At 36.6% G+C, this 21,343-nt stretch overlaps 1 protein-coding gene across 12 annotated transcripts in view; it reads right to left on the reverse strand.

The window, feature by feature from the left end:
* The window catches only part of camk2d2 (calcium/calmodulin-dependent protein kinase (CaM kinase) II delta 2), a 46,079-nt gene that overhangs the window by 21,827 nt on the left and 2,909 nt on the right, over positions 1 to 21,343 (reverse strand). For all 12 annotated transcript variants that reach the window (XM_028476622.1, XM_028476543.1, XM_028476463.1 and 9 more), the window contains exons 2-3: positions 17,907 to 18,001; positions 47 to 106 (exon numbers count right to left, since the gene is read on the reverse strand). In XM_028476622.1, coding sequence (XP_028332423.1) covers positions 47 to 106; positions 17,907 to 18,001 — 155 coding nt within the window. The remainder of the gene's footprint in view (positions 1 to 46; positions 107 to 17,906; positions 18,002 to 21,343) is intronic.

Genomic DNA, 21,343 nt, shown 5'->3' on the forward strand with positions numbered 1-21,343 from the left:
GTTTTCACTTGTTTTCTCAGTCTCATAGCTGTGTGTCCCGACTTACCAATGTTAGGATGCTTCAGTAAACGACAAATCCTCGCCTCTCTCTCCAGCTTCTGATGATCTAAGAGGAAAAAAACCCAAAGAGTGAGAACATGTTCCCTATTTCATTCCATTCTCCAATTCTAAAAACACTTAAACTACATCAGGCTATTGAGTGCAAAGACACCACCACATCCTGTTCTCCACGACTTCTTCAGATTCCAGTCCTTTGTTTACCTGTCCAAGGTCCTGAAATCTCAGAAGTGCTACCTCTCAGAATACAATGCTTCTACCTGAGACTTGTACTCCACCAGTATGTTAGAATCCTCCCGTGTACTCCAGTGTCTTCCCACTGGAGTCTAAAAATGGACCAGGTTACATATTGCATGCACGCATGGTTGTATTTATCAGTGTGTTAGCGCTGTGATGGGCTCCTGCTCAAGCCTGTGTAACCTGTATTCCACATATGGCAGATGTGGCTACTACTGTACATACAGCAAGTCATACAATAACTATTGGTGGTTGGAATCTTGCTCTAAGTCACATTCACAGCTGTATAATATTACAGTTGACAGAGGTGAAAGTAATGGATTACAAGTACTCAGATTGTTGTAATTGAGTGGCTTTTATGGGTACTTGTACTTTTTTGAGTATATTTCTAAATCAGTCATTTACTTGTACTTAAATACGTTTTAAAAGAAGTAGTTTGTTACATTTCTACACCCAACCATTACTGAGTAAATTATTATTATTATTTGTTTTAAAATGATCAACGGACATTGTGAAATTACGAAAATTGAAATGACCAAACAACAATCAAATGCATCACATCACAGCCGACCAATCAGATTAAACGTAACGCACAGCACCAAAACAGCATTGAATAAAGGTTATTTTCTGAGTTTTAGAGTTCATAAATGTAGTTATACTTAGAGCCTATTTTGAATTAAATTCAATGGTGCTATTTTATTTAAAAAATATATATTTTTAATTATTTCAAACTGATGCCTTTGTGGAAAATATATTAAGTTCCAAATGTGCAAGAGTATTTTATGTATGATACTTGTACGTGTACTTGAGTACAATTGCAATCAAGTAACAGTACTTCTGCTTGAGTAGGATATACAGTATCAGTGCTCTGTACACCTCTGACAATTCAAATAACTATAAATAACATTCTGGTAACTTTGGTAATGTGTTAACTTATGACTGGATTTGAAATGAATTACTTCTTTCAATAAAATACTTTTTGAAATTTAAATAAATAAAGAAATAAATAGTGTGATAAAATTTTATTCTGAGGTCAGACGTTTGATTGATGGTTTTTATGTGAATACATTTTCCTCTAATGTTTTCTGTTCATTGATGTAACCTTCAAGGGACTACAATAGAGACTGACCTGAGATCAGTCACTAATTTTAACAAATGGCAGAATACATTTTCTTTCCTTGGCAGATCTATACACACAGATATATATATATAGTACAGAACATTTTGTTCGCATGTAGCGTGAGCGCTCGCTGTGAGTCAGTGTGAGTTGTTGTGAGACGCCTACTGCTCCTCACCTACAAAGCTCCCAGACAGAAGAGACAGAAGCCAAGATGGCATCTTACATCCCTCCTCTGTGCGAGCTGATGTGTCTGGCTTTGTGATCATGAAGTGTCACTAATAAGTCACTATGAATTGAAACAAGTGAGTCAGAATGGCAGTCAGTATGAGTGAGATGAGACAGTGTGGAGGTGACCCATTTCGAACAAGAGAGAAAAAAAGAGCAGCAATGGGTTGTGGGTTGTCCTTCATTTCTCAAAAAAAAAAACAAAACACGAGGCCTTTTTTTTTTTTTTTTTTTACTCTCGCCACTGCCTCCTTCCTCAGCTCTTCTTGATGCTATGGAAACTGTGGGCTCAGTGCAGCTAAAACTATCTCTGAAAACCAGGCAACTTGTTCTTATGATGGGTAAGTATAATGGACTGATCCGAGTCAGCAATGTACTCTTCTCACAAACAACAGGTAAGCACAGGTTTGTTTGTTTTTTGTTTACTTTAAGCCAAAAGAACAGCAAGCTGTCAGAAGTGGAGGAAAAATGTAAGTGTTCAATGTTATCATTGTGATGTGAGGAAATGTGTCCTACGTTATTTTCTCTCTCCCTGCACAACCTGCAGGCCATTAGGGACCAATTGTTTCAGTGTTTGCTGTGATTTAAATTATACAGATATGTTTTTTAGTTAAGTTTTGTCACCTAATAAATCAAGAATACGATTTGGGTACAATCATTCTTTAGGCTACAATTCTAGCGCAAGAAATGTTAATGCTCAAAAAGAGTAAAGAAAATCATGTGTTCCATTAAAACTTCCATCCAGTCTTCTTCTTCTACATTCCAAGTGTTTAATTCAGAGAAAATTAAGCCACTTTTATCCTCCAGCGTTCAAAAATGTACATTTTCTTTCGTTCCAACAATGACAGCGGCAACACAAATGATAACAGAAGCTGTCAACCTCCTGCAGACCCTGTGTGTGGCTGCATGTCAGCCATACCGCCTGTGAGAACACGCCAATTTGGATTTCACAGAAGAGAGCTGCCAGCTTTGGAGACGAGCACAGCAGCAGAGAGGCGCACGAGCAATCCTGATAGGCAGGGCTGGAAACAAGGGCAGCGCAGCCATTACTGCATGAATAGCAGGACCCTCTGAGCAAGGTCACTAATCTCTCCATCTCTGCCTCAGTCTTACCACGTTGCTGAAAGGCTCATAATCCATTTGAATCTTTCCCTCTCACGCTGCCTCTATCTAAATCACAACCTATGCTTTTTCTTTGCCAGTTTCCAAGGCTTACTGCCAAAACTCTAATAATCACGCATTTAATGTTCAACCTGTTAGGTTATGGTTTTGGTCGTATCTCTTTTAACCTATTAGCATCTTGCCACAACCTATAGGGTAGGCCAGTGGTTCTCAAACGGTGTGGCGTGAGGCAAGTCCGAGTGTGCCGTGGGATTTTGTGACAACCATACATTATTTGCAATATAGAACTACACAAAAATAATGATTTTTTTTAATTTTCTACTTTGTATGCACTCATTTCCTAATACAATGGCAAACTATACAGTACCTAATTTATTTATTTTTTTAAAATTATTATTTCTTTAAATAGTTCATGAGTAATATAGTTGTCTTTGTCACAATTTATTTGGCATTAGTAGATAATTATGCACATTTACAGATATTGTAGATGATATGAGTGATAACATTTGATATAAAGGCTATTTTGCATAATAGGTGTGCCTTCAGATTTGAACTTGTCATTTGGTGTGCCACAAAAAGTTTGGGAACCACAAAGGAAGGGGTCCACCAACATTTCTGAAGCTGCGAGCTACTTCACAGATAGTGAATAGTCTGAAGGGGTACCATTTTAAAAAGCACTAATTTAATACAAAATGTTCCATGCAACACTTTATTTCTGCTCATTTATACAATTTTCATTAGGTTTCACAGGAAATCATCATGTAGCCACTAAAAATTTTAAATAATCATAAAACATGCAACATGTTTGTACAAATATAACCATTATGTAATATTTTATGAGAATCCACTATAAAAAAAACAAAAAAAAAACATATTTTATCACAACCATATACAAATCTATGACACTTGAAAATAAACATTCAAAGATGGTTAATTTATTTACACTGACTACATCTGTCATCTGTATTTATCTTTTTGACTTTGAAGCCTGACAGGTAAATCAGATTTTAGTTGGAGCTAATTGGTGACAAGAGCTCCAGAACAGGCCTGAGGGCACCTCACATGGTCCATGTGGGCTCCCTGGTGCCCACAGGCACCATGTTGGTGACCCCCGCTATAGAGTTACTCAAATTGCGGACAGTGGGTCAAAAGCAGCCATGCACTAAGTCTTAAGCCCAACATTGAGCGTTGGGGCTTCATGCAGCCAAAGATGCTGCAATGCTTCAAAAGTGAAAGAAAAGTCAAATCATTAAGCTCTGGAATTTACAAATGACCAGAGGAGCATTATTTTAACCAAATTAGATATTTTTTTATTCCCAATCTCTTGAAATCTTCCAAGGGTCATTTATTGGGCATTTGATCTATTAATGTATGTGTTAAACAGATCAAATGTCATTATTTTTACAGACAGTAGATTAAACAATACATATTCATGTCTATTAAAGCATGATTGTCTTTAAATACTATTTTTGTTCACTCAGTAATAATAGGCATCTGCTAAATTTTCATTGTGCAAAATGAAATATTTGGAATTTGTCAAGAAAGCATATAATAGGATGATACATTTCCAAATCTCACTTTGGCCAAACATTTTGCGCTTGCAAGAAAAAATACTGTTATATTTTAAAAATTCAGTACATTAGAATATGTTCTGTAATTTTCTTAACACTATAAAATAAATTTTCATCAAGGGAAAGAGAAAGCTCAATTAAAAAAACAAAAGTAAAAAAAAAAAGTAAGCATAATAACTTACAATGACAACACTGAAATGTTCATTATTCAGTTAAATAAAATACATTTTTAAAGAAATAGTTTAAAAATGTGGTTAAAATTCTACTTAAGATCAACAAGTACCATTGCTATTATTATTATTATTTTAAGTTAAGTTGGTAAGTTACAGGGCAACAAACAGACAAATTCAGGAGGTTATCTGTGCATAAATGACAGAATTTATCTCTGTGAATAATGTACTCCATGATATTCTTTCAATGGGCCAAGTACACTTGATGGCCCTGTTCAGGTCCACTGACTGTATGTTTGAGACCCTTGCTCCCAAGAAACAAAAGCCACAGAATAATTTACTTACAACCTGTAAACTTCCACATATCTGCTGGTCAGCTGTGCGAAGATGTAAGAAGTTGGAGTTAGTTCCTGTAGGGAACCCTGAACCCTAATAACTTTAAAAAAAAATACCATTGATCCTTGGCTTGGTAACGTCCTGCATGGGTTATTTCAATAGATATTTACAATGTGTCTCACCAATACCTTGGGGTGATGTGTAGTATATAGTTCCCACACAAATCTGCATCCTAAACTAGACCAAGGGTCAACCTGGGGTCAGTGTACCAAAATATTAATCTCCATCGTCTGTGATGTAAAGACCATATTAGTTAGTAGTAGCATGAGCTTCCAGCTTCATTAACTCTCGCCCTGCTGTCGGGAAAAGATATTAGACCTTTGGATTATTTTTTTATCCTTCATAAAACATAGCATGTTAACAAAATCAATCCGTTTATTTGAAAAAAAAAAATAAAAATAGTCTAACGTTTAAAAATCAATAAGACAATAACAGGGTTTCAAATCAACAGTAAATACATTAAATCAACAATAAAATGATTAAAAGATCTGTCTCTCAGTCATACACAGTAGAGAAAGAGAGTGCCTTTTCACAGCATAACAACTAAAAGCAGCATCACCATAATTCCTGTGAGCTCTGGGCTCCACTATCTGACCTGTGTCCATCGATCTGTGAGACCTGCTGGGTTCATACCTGACTAACATCTCACTGATGGATTCTGGACCAAATCCATTCACACCAGTAGCAGAACTTTAAAGTCTATTCTGAGGCTTAGTGGGATCCAGTGTAAATAGTAAATGGACTAGATTTATATAGCGCTTTATCACCACACTGAAGCAGTCTCAAAGCGCTTTACATATCAGCTCATTCACCCATTCACTCTCACATTCACACACCAGTGGGACAGGACTGCCATGCAAGGCGCTAGTTGACCATTGGGAGCAACTTAGGGTTCAGTGTCTTGCCCAAGGACACTTCGACACATAGTCAGGTACTGGGATCGAACCCCCAACCCCTTGATCAGAAGACGACCCACTACCACCTGAGCCACGGTCGCCCGTAAAGACATTAGAGCATAGCACATTAGTCCAGTTTCAGTTAAGACTCGAGCTGCAGCGTTCTGAACTAGCTGTAGCTGTTTGATGCTCTTTTGGGGGATTCTTGTCAGAACATTACAATAGTCCAGTCTGCTGGAGATAAAAGCATGGACCAGCTTCTCCTGATCTTTCTGAGTCATTAAACCTTTCACTCTGGAGATGTTCTTTAGGTGGTAGAAGCTGTTTTTATGATTGATTTAACCTGATTGCTGAATGTTTCAGACTTGGTCTTTAGCTTTTAAAGATCGAGGCTCAAGCTACTAACTGACAGCAGTCCTCTTTTCCCTGTTACCAGAGACAATCACTTCCATTGCTTCTATTCCAGCCATTGGGTGTATAGATGAACTCCAAGGCAGTAAATCTATGTATTCAATGGCTTGAAAACAAATGCATAAGTGGTCTTGGGGATGTGTTGGTAACAACCACCCAGAAACAGTTTGGTTTGAGCATGATGCAAACTGGAATTTGGCAATGACTATGGTTCATAGCAGGAGCATACTTGCATAGTGAACTAACTTGTTACATACATTTTCTATTTCAGGTACGTAATTTAGTTCTGTGCATGTTTACATGAACACGACTGCCAATTGAAGATTCTTGAGTCCTTGAGTTTTCAACTTGTGAATCTGTCAGTGAAAGAAAAAACTCACTTTCAATGAGAAGGAAGTTGCTTTTGCATCACTGTGAGAAAATTATAATGCAACACTATTCAAACTTTGAACACTAGAAGGCAGTAAATATGTACTTTTTATCTGATTACCTTGCGAGCAGATACAGAGTTAGAACATTTTGCATTTAAAGACATAATGCTTTAAATCTTTGAGATAATACTGCTCAAAAACCTAAGATTTGCTTCCCTTCTGTAGTGTTAGCTTTGATAACTAAGTCATTTGAGCTTTTGAAACCAACTCTTTAAACTCTTTAAAGCCAGAATGATGGCTTGACTGTATTTTTAATTATTTACCTCAGCAACAGTATGTTCCCTTGTTAAAATGTGCACTTTTCAGTATTCTATTAAAAGGCACTCAAGTCAAGGCATCTTTAACATTCCTGTTTGTATGACATTTTGGTTACTTATTTCAACCTTATATTTTTAAAACGATCTAATTATCAAAACTGCCTCATCTTTTAATTTAATGAAATTAGGGAAGAATACTTTTTGATTTGATTGTGGATGATGGTGGTTCACAGAGCTATACTGGTTGAAAGAAGCTGGTGTTTGACTTGCATCAATTACACTGGCAACAATAATTCAAATACAACGGTGGTAATGCCAAGTTACTTGTGTCTGATGCTGTGTGCCTCACTCTAGACTTTAAACGTTTTACTCTTTATCTCCTATATTTTTCACCTCCGCTTTCCGGTCACTCTACCTCCTTCCTCCCTCTCCCTCCACCACAGGTAGTCCACCTCCTCGCCAGCTGGACTTCTGTTGTCTAGCAACTCCTGCACCAATCAGAGCGTCAGGCCCTTCCTCTCCTCTGCAGTGGAACCAGCCTTGCATGCAAATGGCAGACATCGAGAGTTCACATACAGTTAGCAAACTCCTCACAAAGCACAAAATCAGTGGGTTTTCTCATTTTAATTATAGCATCTGTGCAGTCGATAAATGTCACTCAGGGTGACGGTAAATGGAAAGCCAATGTTTGGAGCAGCAAAAAATATGATGCATGATCTTTAAAAGCCATGAATGACACTCTGTGTTTATTTGACATTAAGGGGCGGATTCACTAAAACATTTTTGCCGTACACATAGTTGGAACTTTTAGACTTTGAGAGCAAGATACCCATTTGCAATACTTGCTGTAAATCAACAGATAACTATTTCTTGTTGTAACTGTATACATTTTATATTTATTTAAAAAAAAACAGTGAGTAAAGATTTAGAAATGCTTTTGGCATGCTACCTGCTATCTCTTCTATCACACAGTAAACACACCAACACCTCTAAAAATAGGCTGGATAGACAACTGTAGTGAGTTTAAGCTTCTTCTACGTGTTTGTATGGCTTCGTGATAAAGACAGCACAATTGAAATGCTCCGAATCATTTCAAAAGTAAAGCAAAAGTGAAGGATTTATCATGTATGGTATCCTAAAGCTGAATTATTACAGTAAATCATGTGTCAAACACATTTTCCTCCATCCCTGGAGGCAAGTCTAAAATCTGCCTGATGCTCACAAAGTCTCCACCTGACAACAATGAGTTGGGACTGGCTGACAAAAAGTGCTTTCCAGTACTGGAGTGTGTCTGTGTAATCTCAAGCACCAAACGGCAGAGAAAGATTCTTTTCTCATGCTGTCAAAACTGACAGCGGAGTGTCGACGATGCCACAGTGAGAGCTACAATGATCTTTAATATCGCTGTAATATCTGCGTTTATGATCTTCTTGTACTGCAGCTGTACGTGCTGATGTTACACATAATCCTAGCAATAGAAGTTAAGCTATTTGCACTCCTTTGCTGTTACATTTTTAAATCATGTCAAATCTATCAGACCAACAAATATATTGTTCCAACATTGAATATTTGAATAAACTCAACATGAGTATTCCATCTGTAGGTACTTTTTCCGATATTATGGAACCAACCAACCCTCTGCACACAATAATGATGCCAATCTGTTTCTTTGCTGTTTTTGTTCTAGCACTGATCAGATCAAAATTGTATCTAAACCAGGGGTCGCCAATCTTTCTGAACCTGTGAGCTACTTTAAAGGTTTACTGAATAATCTGAAGGGATACCGATTTGAAAAGCCCTTTTTTAAATACAAACTGTTCGCTGTAATTAGTGGGCAAGATAATAAAGGAACATTACATTACATATTACAGAAAATCGTTGTGTTCCTATTTTACAACTTTGAACTTATTTTAAAATGATGCATTTGCACATTTGAATAGTTGTGTAATATTTTACAAAAATCCATCGCTTTTTAAAAAAGAATATATATTTATTTATATAAATATATATATATATATATATATATATATATATATATATATATATGTGTGTGTATATTACAACCCGTACACCAAATCTGTGACACTTAAAAACATTTGTCCCACTCTTTTAGTACAAATAAACATTCACAGATGGTTAACTAATACAAAAAACTTGTCGAGTGCAGCAGTTTAAATCTACTAAGGCTCTGACTACATACTAGAACTCATTGGTGACTATAGTGCTCCTGTTAGGACAGGCCTGAGGGCACCACACATGGTTCCCGCGGGCACCATGTTGGTGACCCCTGATCTAAACTAAGCTTTCTCACACGGTCCCATATATGTATGCATGCTAGGTTGATAAAAGTTTCTGTGTCTGACTGTTTGGGTCAATGCACCAAATGAATGTTTGTATCTTATCCTCTGCACCCAAAGGAAGCTGGGTTAAGCTCCAGTTCACTGCGACTATTTAAACAGATAAAGACAATTAAAAAAAACAGATATATGCTCAGTATATAAGCTAGAATTTTAAGTAATTAAATACCAAGAATAAAACATTTGTTTAGGGTGTAAGAGTGTATTGCTTGTAGTTATATTAGAAGGTCTGGATTCTGTGTTTTAACTTAAGTTAGGTCCAGTGGTGAAAGTGACTGATTACAAGAATTCACGTTACTGTAATTGAGTTGCTTTTATGGGTACTTGTACTTTTTCGAGTGTATTTCTAAATCAGTACGTTAATTACATTTTAAAAGAAGTAAAGTAATTAGTTACATTTCCACACCAAACTGTTATTGTTTTAAAATAATCAATGGACATCGTTAAACTACAAAAAAATGAAAAGACCAGACACACATCATAAGCCGACCAATCAGAATGAATGTACTGCACCGCGCGAAAACAGTATTGAATGTTGGTTATTTTCTCAGTTTTAGAGTTCATCTATAGATGTAGCTATACTTAGAGCCCGAAATTTGTATTTATTTTGAATTGAATTCATTGGTGTTATTTTATTTTAATAAGCTTTGTACATTTTGACAAACCTTTTGTTTTATACAGATGCCTTAGTGGAAGATAAAATAAGTTCCAATTGTGCAAGATTTTGTCTTTTTCTAAAAATAAACATGGTGGGTAAAAGTAACTAGTACCTTTTACTTTGATTACTATTTAATTGAGCTATATATGTATTACTTACTTGTACTTGAGTACAATTTCAATCAAGTAACAGCACTTTTGCTTGAGTAGGATATATCAGTACTCTACACCTCTGGTTAGGTTTAGGTCTGCTGTCAGTGGATGGGAGTATTACAGTTCATCGACCTCCTATGTTCCCCACCTGTTTACTTGTATCCTAATTGCCTCGCGTGGATTGTAAGGTGTGCTTGCTATTGTTATCTCGGTCCGTGTTTCTGCGTCAGTTTTCTGTGGTGAAAAATTACACGGTCAATGAGTCCAGCAACTATTGCCATTTCGTCAGTCCAATCTTAAAAGTGGGTTTTAACTTGTGCCTTCCTGTTTGCCTGGAAGCTTCTTCCCAGTTCTCTCGTAGCCTCTCGTAGAATAGTCAGCCTGTAATCCTGAAATACCTGCAGTGAACTCGGCACTCTCCCTTTCTCTTTAACTGGAAGATGTTAAGGCCAATTCTTTCATTTTAGAATTATAACAAATAGGATTGGATGGACAGAATCCAAACTCTTTATATTTGTATTACTTATGTTTCATCATTGAGTTTAAAGGGTTTACAGTAAAAAAAAAAAAAAAAAAAAAAAAATATATACATAAAAACGATGCACACTGCTACTGCACTCAGTAGTGCCATTTTTATACCATTAGGCTGCCTTCATTCTCCCTTTCATACAAGCAACCAGAAGCTGGGAATATCACTGAGTAATTTGGGTGTAAAAGGATGGCATCATGAAGTTATTACAGATTTGCCGGGGACAAAGTTATCCTCCTCCACAACCAACGAATTTGAATAATTTGAGTGACTGCAGAGGCAATTTGGTCGTGATTAAGTAGCTCCATGAATGCTTTAAAATGAGAAACTCCCTTTTCATACGGAACCTTTTTTTTAATGCCTGTTGTGTGCCTGTCTGTTCCCTGACATCTGAGTTAAAAGGTTTTTTAACAAATTGTTCACTGCATCACTGCATCAGCAGACAAATGTCAGAATTTCCATAGCAGACCCCGACAAAAGCCCACCTTTATTCCCCCGCCCGCGCCCTGTCTCGCCATGGCTATTTTCTTTCTCTCACAGTCAGTTCCTGATACATTGGCAACCGCACTGCAGCAGAGTGAAGCGGTTGGTCTATGTGCGTTTCTTTTCACACACTGTGGATTCAAACACAGGCAGAGGCCAAGAGGACAAAGACGGACTTAAAATACAAAATGAAATACACGCATAACCTGGTGAGCAAACGTAAAGTTGTACAAATGCAAGATGCCAAAAAATGATGCAGTCTGCCATTAATAATAACAAGTGTGGAGAGCATAGCTTGTTTTTTGTAACTGTGGTGAATTTTAATTGCAAGCTCTAACAAAAGATCATACTGTATATTATACTATAGGTTTAGTCTGGTAACTTTCCTTAAAAGTCCTTGTAGAGTAGCTAGGATAGGAATAAACTTGGATGACCAGTAGACACAGTGGGGGCCATTTTGTGCACCTCAGGCACTGGTCGGGACGTTAGATCGTTCCATTTAGCTGTGCCAGACTCTTCTTAGACTTTCTTACTCTAAATCACTTCAGTGTCTTCTCAGACTTGTCCTTCTGTAAGTCAAACTCTATCTTCTACTCACTCATATCATCTCTGTCACACCAGTATGTAAAACGTGCAGCTGACTGCCAGCTGTGGCTGCTCCAATGCACAACAAAAGCTCGCCATAAACACAAAAAACCCAGCTCCCTACCCCTCAGTAAAACAAACCTAGGCATAAAATACAGCCATATTTCATCATTCAAACTTGATGAATGCAGATGATATCACTCTTTAACAGAAGCATTCATAATTCATAGTAATGGCACTTCAATGTGTTGGGAACGAGGTCTAATTTTGGTTTGCTACTGTACGCATTGCTACAATGTCACTGTAATAAACAATGTAGAAGCTAAGAATGCCATTAACTCCATTTGTCTTGTAAAAAAAAGCATTCTTTATTCCTTTAATATCACATTTTATTCACACCAAAGTTGCAAATCTGGTATGTTTTAACTGGGAACATACTGGGAATTAAAGCCATTAACAATCATCCCTTGGGAGCCAGTGATGGACGATTAATTCAATGTTCTTATCTAACCTCTACCAACAACAAAGTCTTCCTCCTTCCTCTTCACAAGGTTACATTCTACCACCTGTAGAATCAAAACATCTAATGAAATCATCCAAGAAGTTCAAACCACCCCCATCTGCTGGCTCCCACAAGAGGAACAATAATGAGACAGATCATTCATGGCTTTTATTTCTCAGGAGGAAACAAAGGCTGGTGTTGGAAATCTAATTCCACTAAGTGTCTGGCTGGGAGTCTCATATGGAATGTTTATGTCTGGTTTTATCTCATCCAGTGTCATACAAACAAGTGCAAATGAGGCCAATATTGAAAAGTGGTTGAAACTTTAATACGATTAGAATAGTAGTTGAAAGATACCTTGAAAAGAATATCATTACCAAGGGAAATAACGGTATCAAATGTTTAAAAATCACAAAAGGCCACGGTCTCACTGCAACAAAACCTTTCTCTGCTAAACAAAGATAACCATTGTTATAAATGAAGCTAAACAGTAATAACAGAAAGAAAAAGTCAGTATGCTTTAAGAGGTCAATACTTTATCGTCAGAGATATCTATCATCACCTATATCAGCAATGCTTCCAAATAGGCCCACACATTAGAACCAGTACTTTATTTCATTCTTTTGCAGAACAGAGAGTAAAAATATTTAGCTGTCATGAAAGCTTTTTATTGGCACTTTGTGAAAAAACAGCTGGGCTTAAACCTTAGATGTGCAAAGCAGCAAGACAACACATCACTGCCCATTTCAATTGTACTGCAAATTTCAATTATTGAGTTTATTGATTTAGAGGGGCTGTAAAAACATTATGACAAAAACACCTATAACCTACGGACTAACAATATTTGATCGAACAATCCTGTGTTTCTGTGTCTTTTTCTAGCGAAAGCTCTGCAACGTCACATACAGAGAGAGACAAGACTAATGCCTCTGAAACCCACCAACTGTAGCTGTGCTGTATAGGGACAATGCTGGGGAACAAGATAGAGACTAAAACAATGGCAGATGAACAATAGGCAGAATGAGAAGAAAAAGAGAGGTGGTAGAAGACAGAGGCAGATGCTGTACTCTGTAATTAAGAACGCTCCTGCCTTCTCCACAGTCCATTAAGCCTGTTCCCCATACACAAGGCTTTCTTCTGCCAAATGAAGAGCCGATATCAACATTCTGAGGTGAAAATAATATGCAGCAAAGAGTTTGGGATTTTACCTTTAACAGTGATTTTATCAGTTTAAACTGTCTTCATCCCTAAAATAGTGCATCTTCAGTTAAGCTATATAAGCTTTTTTTCTTTTGTTTTTTTATGTTGTGTGTTTAGATCATTTGTAAAAAGTTGTCAAGAAGCAAACTTGCAGGAATTAAGTATAAAAAAACTTAAAAAGAGAGAATATATATAATCCAGTTTGTTAGATTGCACTTCAAACTGATTCTTAACACATTATTGACAATACTATAAAAAGCTAAGCTTGCGTTTTCCCCACAGATTTTAATAGCATCTTTTCAGATGGGGTTTTCTCAGTTGCCATGGAGCTGATTCAGTTGTTATCACCTGCGTGCACAAGAAAATTCTAAAGATAGCCACAAAATACAGAGGAACGATTCAGTATGAAGTCCAGTATAAAACGAGATGACCTTTTTTTTCTGTTAGTAACAGTCAGACAGTTATGGGTTTGCTCCCTGATGTTTCTGTGAAGCGTTTTTTGAGAAAACTAGAGTAAACGGAGAATCTTATGGTTATAGCAACACACAGCAGACCCTGACCAGTTCAAATTCAAACCCATGATCGCTCCTTTCTGGTGACAAAATGGCCATAAACAGAGGATTATAGTTTTAATCTTTTAACCTACATTATACATATAACAACACTAGCCTAGCCATACATTGAAATGTGGAAGGTGAGTTATGTATTTTACTTTGATAAATCCTTGATAAAAGCAGATTTTTTTTTTATTTGGTCGTCTGAATTGTCATCCAAGAGATGTACGACAGAAAATAATAATACATATTTTCAATACTCGGTACGTGCATGCATGTGCAAGGGATAGAGACACAGAGAGTGAGAGCACACCAACATTTATTTTTAGCCTCCAAGTACCCAGTGAGTCATGTGATCCCCCATCTTCCCACTGATCCCTCCTTCTTTCCTTTCCCTCCTGTTTCTCTGTCTGTCTCCATATCCTTCCCCCTGTCTCCCACAATCCCACCCCCACTTATCCCTACACTCTCCATCCTTACATTAGGTTCAAAGTGAAACAAATACACGAGATTAAAAACAACACGATCACTCAAAATGCAAGAAACCCCGAAATGTAAATGTTAAATGAATCATCTTCCATTAAATGTACTAGACCACATAATGCCACTGTTAAGGAAAAAATATTAACTTTGAAGCATATTACAAATTGGATTATAATTACAATAATGTTAGAATTTACATGGTAATTTTGCTACATAAATGTCGTAACAAAGTGAACCTTTAAAAAGATTTTCTTATCTCCACATCAGGTTATTCTACTAACTCAGGGCAATACTTGTCCAACTACAAAGCAAGATTTCTCATTTTTAAATGTTAATTCAATTCAATTCAACTTTATTTGTATAACGCAATTTACAACAAAGTCATCTCAATGCGCTTATGAAAATGTTACATGGAAAACATTTACCTGCACAACTAAAGCCACATAATGAAGCAGTAACGCTATAGCAAAGATCCACACACACATCCAGGGAGGTTGCAGATAAGCACAGAAACAACACAAACACACACACAAGCCGTCACAGGCAAATGCAAAGTGACAAAAGATAGCAGACAGAGTCAAAGTGACAAGGACACTGACACAGGCATGTGACGAGAGGACAAACATTTGACTGCTGCCAGGAATATGATGTGCACAAACACACAGGCATGAGCAAGAACTGGCTTTTCTCTGATTTTCTTTTTATTATCCCTTTTTCTTTTGTTGCCTCGGCATTTCCTCTCCTTTTCTTCTCCTCTGCTGCCTCCACTCATTCACTGACTCATCTGCAGTTTTTAATGAAATGCTGCATAACCAGGATTGCAGATTGCAGGGCTGCCACTGCTCCTATAGGCCCAACACATGCACATGTGCGACTGCAAAACTAGAATTGCACGCGCGCGCACATACAAAACGGAGCCTTGATCTGCCTGCATCCCTGCCACCAATCCTACTATAAACCCCTTTCAACTTTATACACTTGCACATGTGTGTGTATGCTCTCGCATATGCAAATGCACTCGCTGTTGGAGAAGGGTTGGGGGAAGGTCACGATCCTGCCAGAGAGAAGGGAATCAGAGTTGCAATTCCAGGGCTTATCACAGAAAGAGGGTAAGACCATATCTGACACGCCAGCATGCCTGGTATGTAAACCTCCATATGTACACACAAGCCCAAGCATGGTCGCCCACACATACAAGATAGAAGAATTAATGCGTGCGTTAGTCTGTGCAGACCCACATGCATCAGCAGAGCGATTCTTTGTAGTAATTTTGGACAATCTGTCGCTGTAACGGTGAGACACTGATCCGTCTTTCAAGGTGTCCATTACCACCACAGCGCTCAAAGGGAAGGTCAACATGGGCAGAACAAAGTAGCGAAGAAACGGGATTGGTAGAAATGAAAGCAGGGATTAAAAACTGTTGCCATGTCAGTGTGGGCATTCTGTGTGGGAGCTGCAAGTAGCTGCAGTAAATGATGACAGACACATCATGATGACATTAAATGGGACTTTTGATTTCAGGTTCAGGTGTTAAGATTGTCAGTTCAATTATTCCAATCAGCAAAGAGTGACATTCATCACATGACAAGAAACAGTAAGGCTTAAAGACTTAATGCATCCAAGACGACTCCTTAATTCATGAAAACAAAAGATTTTAGATATCCATACTTTCTAAAAAAAGGTACCCAAATATAAATTATTTTAAAGATTCAAATGAAAACGACATTGTTTAAAATTTAAATATGGAAAGAAACTAAGGATGCAAGTAGTGGTAAGAAATGGCAAATGAACATACTAAAAATAAATGCAAATCAACCAAGATAATAGATACCAAGAGCACTCAGAGAGCACAAACCTCCACCAAGCACCAAATATCCTCTTTGCCAGACTGTTGGCAGTTATCTGAATCAGTGTTCCTGTTAGTACGATGATCATTCACACTTTAAAGGCTTGGAAGAAAATTCTGTCCCCATTAGTAGCCATATATGTCCAAATGAACGAAACGCACAATTATAATCCAATCTGGATGAAACTCAGTGGGATAATTTAGGAACCAACCCAACGTAACTGAGTCAAATTTTATGAAGATCGGTTTTAAACTGATCCAAAATCAATATAGTGATCCAGATCCCGTCCAAAATTTAATGGAATCTTCCGTGGCTTAAGGTCTGTCTTTGGTTACAATTTTGTAAAAATCCATTATGTATTTTGACATAATCCTGCAAACAGAGAGACAACTGTGAATGTATTACCTCTTTGGTATAAATAATAATCAATTATGATTTTTGGGCCTGTTATTCATATTCACAGAGATTACACCAAGTATCTCTTCTGACGACAACCATTGATCATCATAAACAAGTGCACAATGGAAAAAATTATCTAAAAATTTTTTTTTTTTTTTTAAAAAAAACAGACACAGACACACTGGTTCATGATTACCAGTTGTTGGCAGTTCTTCGGTCGTGACTGAGATTGCATGTGTGCACGTTTGTTCATGTGTGTGTCCGTGCGCGTGTTTTCGTGTGTCAGGGTGTGAGTGTGTGTCCTAATCTTGAGGCAAGCAGGCCAGTGGCTACAATTACAGTAACGGATGTGAAAGAACTGGGTCGGCCTCTCAAGAGATCTGCCTCTGGGACAACAAGACCAGCCATAGCCATGAATCAATACAGAAACTATGCACACACTAAACATACAGGGATGTATACAAGGTAATACTGTATCTGCATTAAATTGTACGGAAATAATAAAATAACACAGATAATAAAAAAAAATATACCAAAATCATATCAGTGAGTGCATGTACATACAGTAAGAGCATATATCTAGAGCAGTGGTTCCCAAACTTTTGATAATCCCGTACCCCTTCAGACATTTAACCTGAAGCCATGTACACCTAAAAAACATAATAATGTAATGTCATATACAATGTAGCCCTACAGTTAATTTAACCTATCCTGTTGAGGAATAATAATAATATTAACAACATTAATTTTGACCTAGTATTAGCTTTAACATAGCATTATCATTAGCCTAGCAATAGCATTAACCTAGAAATAGCATTAGCCTAGTATTAGCATTAACCTAGCAATAGCAATGACTTAGCAATAGCATTAACATAGCAAATAGAAGCCAAGCATTAGCATTAGCCAAACATTAACATTAACCTAGCATTAGCCTTGCAATAACAATAACCTAGCATTAGCCTAGTATTAGCATTAGCCTAGCATTAACATTAACATAGCATTAACATTAACTGTTCTATTTATATTGTAGTTTATATTCATGTACCTCCTATGACAATTTGCGTACCCCTGGGGGTACCCGTACCCCACTTTGGGAACCTAGGATCTCTAGAGTACATAAAATGGGGAAATTCATGATTTTATTCCAAACACATGCACATACTCACACACAGAGAAAAATTGGTTCTTCCAGAGACCCAAAATAGACAGTCACCAGTCGCTCTGATCCCATTTGTCATGTTTTATTTGCATTTGTGTTTCATACCTCTGGCAGAAAGTTTCTTGGTATTGATTATTTTGGCAGCATACTCCTGTCCGGAAGAGATCTTCACACACCTCCTGACTACGGAAAATGCCCCCCTGAAATAAACAGACACACAGAGACTTAGAAGAATGCGGTTATAACAATAACATTCATCATAATACTAAATGGTCAAAGCATCTCTGACTTATAGTGTGCAAGATGTAAAAAATTCCTGAAAGCAATGCTAATTGAAAGCTTTAGATGGGAGAGAAAAGTTTCAACGAGCCCTCCTGCAGTTATTATTCATGCAAACGTAATTCTATGGATCATTTGTGGATTGTAGTATTTAAGTCTTGAATTCATACAGACAGAATATTCACACGTAAAAAATCACCTACCCTAGAATTATCATAAACAGAGATATGGAAATTTGGAAAAGGTTTATAGCCTCAGCAGAATTAAAAAGCTTTTAAATGATGATAGAATAATCACATTAGATGCTTTTGCACCAAACAGAGTTAAATTTCTTGCATCTGCATTGAATGCATACTGTAGGATTACCTTGAGCATGAGACGTTATTTAGAGTATATTGCCTCTTAGCCTAATATATCAATAGGATTTTACATTTCCTGATATAAACTAGTATTAAGTAATAATCATGCACCTTATTTACAGATTTAAATGTATTTACACACACTATTGAACCTGCAGTTGCAGCGCAGCTACTCACAAAGACACACTAAACACACCTAAAGTACACTTTGTCCAAATCCCACACAACACCGTTAACACTATCCATTCTGCCAGCCAGTCTCTGTCCAAGCAATGTGCTGTTCTGGTGTTTCAGACACACGTATAAGTGATGAAAAAAAAATAAAAATAGGTTAGCTATTTTTACAAGAGTAGAGGAACCAAGAATCTCTCACATCTCTAACAGCATCCATAAAGCCCGTTCCTCTCTTTCTCTACACAGAACTTCTTTTAAAAAAAAGTTATCTTTCACAACAAAAGCCCTATTTTCCTACAGATGTGATCTGAAAATATCACAGCTAAAAGCGCACACAAAATGGACAACACCAGCTCATCCCCACAAATGAATCGTGGCCTTTGCTCAACAGTTGTCAGGCTTTAAAAAAAATCAAATATCATTAAGATAATGGTTTCATTGGGAGGGAAAATGTATAGTTTTGTTTTGTTATCCTGACTACTAATATACATTTTAATCTAACCCTCTATGAAGTGAGCAGCTTGCAACTAAAGATTATCTCTAATGTATAGGGGATTTGGTTAAAGGAAATGATCAGAACGAGGCATGTTATATAAGAATTGGGTAGATTAACAATGTGAAATAGATATTCTACAAGTGTGTCATACAGTATATAGGATCAAATATGAGTATATAACGCTTTATAAGTAATACATATTTCCTTTAAAACGTGTTTGGTTTCATTCATTTAGATCATACTTTGTAAATTTAATATATACAGTATAGTCTCTGTTGTTTAATCATGCAACAACTAGGGGTGTCCCGATTCGATATCGAATATCGGTCCGATATTAGGGTGAAAAGAAATATCTGATTCAAATTTCCCGATTTATCGATTTTTATTTTATTTCATAATTTTTTTTCCAATTCGCTTTTTATTTATTTTATTCAATTGTAAAATACTGTAGATATTATATTGAAAGTTAAAATGTATGTAACCATTTGGTTAATAATAAATGGGTCAGTTTTTCTCATACCTGCTTTTGCTGACTATTGTTCTTTGTTTGAGTGACATCACTTGATCAAGCCTTTTCTAACATTCCACACTACAAAATAAGTATTTTTTTTATTATTAAAGAAAAAAAAATGAAATGTATGATTCATGCTGATATCGGATCAATATTGGTATCGGCCGATACTCAAGGCTGCAATATCGTTATCATATCGAAAATGAAAAAGTTGTATCGGGACATCCCAAGCAATGACATTTTAATAAGTTTATAATTCAAGACAAAATTAACATTGCAAGACAATATGAAGTAAACTTATTTTTTGGCCACTGAAGCTTTTTTAAACTGATTGACATCAAGTGGTATTTTACATTATTTCTATGTCGGGAAGATATATCGTGTGACAAGAAATCATGATATTAAAAATCACAAGATGTATCGTCGAGGGTAGGGTGGGGGTCAGATAAAAATAGAACGCTTTTCTTTCTTTCCAAAAATATTGTATCGTTATCTTTGGCCCAGTATCGTCCATCATATTGTGAACTTGGTGTATCGTCCCACACTTCTATGTATTTACCAATTAGCTACTAAAAAGGCAAATATAATGACATTTGCAAATCAGTTGTCCAAAAATCTGTAACGACTACAACTAATATTTACCGTCATCTAAATGTTACTATAATATTTAAAATTGAAGATTAAGGATAATCATAGTATTAAATACTCATTTTCAAAGATTGCTTTAAGGAAATTTACTTTTATTGTATAAGAGCTTTGTACCTGAGGACGCATGAAGCTGAAGTTATTGTTTTATAGATTATAATTAGATTTACAGTATATTATTTATCAATCAGTTTACCACACCATGGTAAACTGTACATGTTTTGAAAACTATGGTGAAATGATGATGACCACATTCATACATAGGTATTAATAGAAATTTCTTTTAAAAAAAACAATGTTCACCACATTTGCCTATGGGTGAAATTTTGGTTATTAATATATGTATGTTTAGGTTTGATTAAAGCAGTGGTTCGCAAACTTTTTTGGATAGTGACCCTATTTTTGATATCAATAATTTCCTTTTTTTTAATACAGTATTACAAATACAGAGGAGTGACAAGTTGTGCCAGCTCAGATATTTTTTTTATCATTATTAGTATCATCATCATCAACAACTAGATTTATATTTGACAAAGTGAAAGACAGTATAGAAAACATTTGCTAGACATTTCATGCGAACCCACTTGGGGTCCCGACGCCAAGGTTGAAAAAACTGGGTTAAAAGATGATAAAAGCAAACCCAATCTCCTTGCACCAGGTCACCTTTAGTTCTCTATTGGGGAGGGCCAAAGGGATCAGGTGAGTTAAAAGGTACTCTACTAGCAAAATGACTGCATTATTGATGTTGGACTAAAATATGCTGCTTAGGGCAGGATGGGTTTGCAGTAAGATTTCCACTTCCTCTCTAAAAATGACACGGTTCAGCAGGTGGGCAATAAAGGGTCAACCTCTCCAGTCAAAAATGTGGCTACATTTGAATTCCTCCCGCCACCGCAGACCTATAGCATCATCGTCGTGTATCTCAGGGTCACCAACCTTTATGAAACTGTGAGCTACTTCAATGGTACTGAATAGTCCGAAGGGCTACCAGTTAGAAAAAGACCTCCTAAATACTACATTTTCTCAGTTTCACTTCAATTAGAGGGTAAAATAATAAGGAAGGCGAGATGGAACTTAA

Source organism: Gouania willdenowi, chromosome 1 (genome assembly GCF_900634775.1).
Source record: "Gouania willdenowi chromosome 1, fGouWil2.1, whole genome shotgun sequence".
NCBI classification, from domain to species: domain Eukaryota; kingdom Metazoa; phylum Chordata; class Actinopteri; order Blenniiformes; family Gobiesocidae; genus Gouania; species Gouania willdenowi.